Source organism: Olea europaea, chromosome 19 (assembly GCF_002742605.1).
Source record: "Olea europaea var. sylvestris chromosome 19, O_europaea_v1, whole genome shotgun sequence".
Taxonomy (NCBI): Eukaryota; Viridiplantae; Streptophyta; class Magnoliopsida; order Lamiales; family Oleaceae; genus Olea; species Olea europaea.
Genome location: NC_036255.1, coordinates 7,669,809 through 7,673,758, shown reverse-complemented (window position 1 = coordinate 7,673,758; position 3,950 = coordinate 7,669,809). Strand labels below are relative to the sequence as shown.

The following is a 3,950-nucleotide window of genomic DNA, read 5'->3' as shown; positions in this document are numbered from 1 at the left end:
TAATAATAAGATTTTTTTTGTAATCATTTAATATATTTTCCTAATCCTTATATATGTCAGTGCCCACCTAACTTCTTATGTTAGGAAGACCATCAATGCATTGTGATAAAAAAATAAGATTTTTTTTGTAATCATTTAATATATTTTCATAATCCTTATATATGTCAGTATATTCCACTCGCTTTGAATTGAGTAGCTTGGCTCTAAATAGCTTGCGCAAACCCTTGAGATGGGTGGTTGCAATCTCCCCGACTCTAGGGGCTCTAGGGGTGCCTGCGATGGCCCAGACAAACCCATGGGAAAAAAATAAAATCATATTCTTATTAGAAGAAGATTAGGCCTCGAATCATGCCAGGTTCAACTTAGGAGATGGTTTGCCTAGCCAGCTAACCATAGGAGTACATAAAAATGCACGATTACACAGCTGGACCGTATCAGGCTCGATGTCTGTCATCAAATCCAAGCGTGACAACAGGAAAGTCATCAACAGGATTGTATTTGGTCCGGCCACCAATGCTGTCTTCTTCCATAACTGCTTCGTCGAGGTAATCACTACACAATGTCCCCTCAACTCCTCGTTTAATTATTAAACTACTTCGTCTAGAAGTTTAAACAGCTTTATAGGGCCTAACAAGTGCACAATTTTCATAAATAGTTGGCATCAAGAGCAAGAGTCGAGCCCACAATTGTTGTCTTCTCTATAACTATTTCATCTAAAAGTTTAAGCAATCAAATTTTATCTTATAATTATTTATGAATTGTGTTGCTTGAAGGGTGTGATACATCATTAATTATAACAAGAAGAATGGGAAGCAAAGAACTATCAGAGAAGGACGCAAAGGATAATAAAGAACTAGCAGTGGAGTCATTTGATAGCATAAAAAAGGCAAAATCATTGGTGGCGAGCAAGTTTCCCTCGAGTTGTAACCTGTGCATATGTACCTGTAATTGCAGACAGAGATTCTGTCGATTTTTGGTAAGATATATTTTTGTGTTTTTCCAGTTCTCAACTCAAAAATCAAAATTAGGGCCTCAAATGGTAATCCTATTAGAATCATGGGGCATTTGCAAAAATGTCCAATTTTACATATGTCAATTTAAAAATGTCCACTCTTGATAATGTTTACGAAAATGGCCAAATTTGATTCCAAATTCTCTATTTTATCCTTGATGAAAGAATAAATGATTTCATATTGTAAATGTCAAATCACAATTTATGCTACATACAGAAATGTCGAGAACAACATTTAAAGTGTAAAAAAATATCATTGTCGGAATAAAATATCATTCTAGACATTTAATACATAGAGAACAACATTTGAAATGTCGTGAACATTTAATATTGTGATTTGATATGTGTACTTTTAAAATATAAACAGATTTAAATATCGAGAACGATATTTGAAATGTTGAGAACATCATTTAATGTAGTTCTTAAGAAAGCTACTTAGAGGTACTCTCGCCTAAATAATTACAAAAATGGACATTGAAAATTTTTAAATATTTTTGCAAATGCCGGTGTCAAAATAAACATTTTTTGTAATTTCCTCCAGAATTATTGACAGTGACATACGAACAACCATCGGGTTAATGAACTATCTAGTCAAATCGGACTAGGAGACTTGTCCAGTTTTTAACACAATAATTAGTGGAGCACATTTGATCTTCGTATTTTGTATATATTATAGGCTGGAGGTCCATATTATCGAGTGAAGAAAGTAAGGTGGGACGGAAAAATTTCCATGGCATCAATAGTCCACTCCAATTTCCCTCGAGCAAATTCAATAGTGGACGAACTTGTTCATCTCTTTAAATCCAAATGCCTAACACTCAAAGACTTAGTTGTCCTCTTAGGTGCAGACACTATTGGTTTTGCCCACTACCAAAACATTTTCTTGATCGCCTATACAACTACAAAGGCACTTAGCAACCCGATCCAAACATTGACCCGAGACTCCTAAAATCCCACAAAATGTCGTGCCCACCATTTGGAGGGATTTCTGATATTATTGCACCATTTTATATCACAACCCTTTTGTTTTTGACAATGAATATTATGGGAATTTATCAGAGACTAAATTGGGTTTGTAGGGTTTTGATCATGCTCTGTTTTTGGACCCAAGAACAAGGCCTTTGGTTTAAAATCTGGCAAAATAAAAACAAGTTTTTCCAGTTACTGCTGCGATGGATAAATTAGATTTTTATCGAACTCTTTTAGCTAAATCAAACATGACTTGATATTGGTAAGTCTTTAGCAAAAACTTGCAATGATTCTTCGAACAAGACAAAGTTCTATACCAAATCAGAGACAGAAACACGAAAAGAAACATCCGACGAAATATAATTTCAATATTAGATTTAGGCACAAAGTTTCTTCTACGTAATCGGAACCCTTTCCTTTTCGTCAGTTGAATGGTCGATGGATCCACCATTCGAATTTGAAGAACAGCTGTTTGTGCTTAAATTCTGGGAATCTACTCTAAGAGTCGATGCTGCAGCGGCTAGTATATCAGGTGGAAAATTAAGGAGAGCTTTAGACCCTCTCATCTTGAAGGCCGCATTATCATAAGCCAAAGCAGCTTCTTCAGCCGTTTCAAAAGTTCCAAGCCATATACGTGCACCATGTCGGGAGGAGTCGCGAATTTCTGCTGCGTATTTTCCCCATGGACGCCGCCTCACGCCCCTATAGTGCTTCTTTTTTATGGAATGAGCTACCTGGACGGCGTTTCTTCGGGGCAAAACTGAGCTTCCGAGGGCATTGGCCTCGCTAAGAACTTCATGAAGTACCATTTCTTGTGAATCGTTCTCGTTCAGAGGTAATTCATTTGGTCGGAATGGAGCCATTGTTTACAAATGTAAATCGCTGTATGAAACACACAGTGTATATATTTTGTGGATTGTTACAACGCGTGGGGTCGCGTGTGGAAAACTGGGCAAATTTTTCCTGCAATTCTGTCACGAAAAAGAAAGACCATAAGACCTTTGCCGACGACCTGTGTTTGGAATTCTAGAGAGCAAATGACGTGACGCAATCAGTGTCGTAACGTGTTGTCCAACAACCTTATATATTAATGTCCGGTTTAATGAGGCGGGAATTCTTTTTCTAATTACGGATTTCAATTTCGACAATTTTTAAAGAAAAATATTATTTAATATGAGGGTGCCACAGCACTAATTTAGGAGACTAGACTTGTTTAATTAAATTAATCGTGTAACCTTACATTTAAATAAATATATCATGTAATTCTCACATATTCTTTTTTAAATTAAACTATTGATAATGAACCTACGGTCATGATATTTCACGAATATGTAAAAGCTAATTAAGTATTCCATTGGAATGCTACTTGTTAAACAAGAATAGGATAAGAATTAGATAAACATTAATTCATACATATTGCAAAAAATAAAATTTCCCAATAATTAAGAAATGGTAGCCATCGTTTGTCTTTTCATTAGAGTAGCGAAATCAAAATAAAACTAGTCTTCATTAGGGTGTGAACGGCATGCCATGCACTTGCGCTGGTTGAAAAGTCTAATCCAGGGGCCCACCTTACTATCGTTTTCTTAGGAGAAAAAGAAGAAATTGATTTCACGTGGTTTGACAACACAAGATAAATGGTTGTTGGCGCAACCAAACGGGCTCTGATAGATTCGGGCTTATTGTCCGTTTTCTTTTTAATCCACCTACTTTGCATTGGCGATCAGTTACTGTTGGACTAAATATTAGGTAGTGTTTGATTGCTCCACTTTTTTCATGGTCCAGTTTTCAACTTTTGATTGTTTGATTATGTTGACACACTAAAAGTGCAGCCCAAATCGAATAGCCTAGGGAATGAAACCCAATTGAGAAATCCCCAAATCAAATAGCCAAAAGAATGAAGTCCAACTGGGCAATTCAGGATAAATGCCCAGATCGAGTTATTAATGAATGTAGTGGAAACCTACGA

The 3,950-nt window shown here is 36.2% G+C and overlaps 1 protein-coding gene and 1 long non-coding RNA gene across 2 annotated transcripts; one reads left to right on the top strand and one right to left on the bottom strand.

Annotated features, from left to right (window-relative positions):
* Nucleotides 1-221: 221 nt before the first annotated feature.
* LOC111368412 lies at nt 222-1,057 on the top strand. The gene is made up of 2 exons (XR_002697979.1): nt 222-545; nt 774-1,057. It is a non-coding gene; the product is annotated as an uncharacterized LOC111368412 (long non-coding RNA).
* Nucleotides 1,058-2,219: 1,162 nt separating this feature from the next.
* On the bottom strand, nt 2,220-3,001 carry LOC111368660 (pathogenesis-related genes transcriptional activator PTI5-like). Its single transcript, XM_022990035.1, has one exon. It carries the CDS (start codon nt 2,842-2,844, stop codon nt 2,377-2,379), a length of 468 nt encoding a protein of 155 aa, XP_022845803.1. The 5' UTR covers nt 2,845-3,001; the 3' UTR covers nt 2,220-2,376.
* Nucleotides 3,002-3,950: the final 949 nt, after the last annotated feature.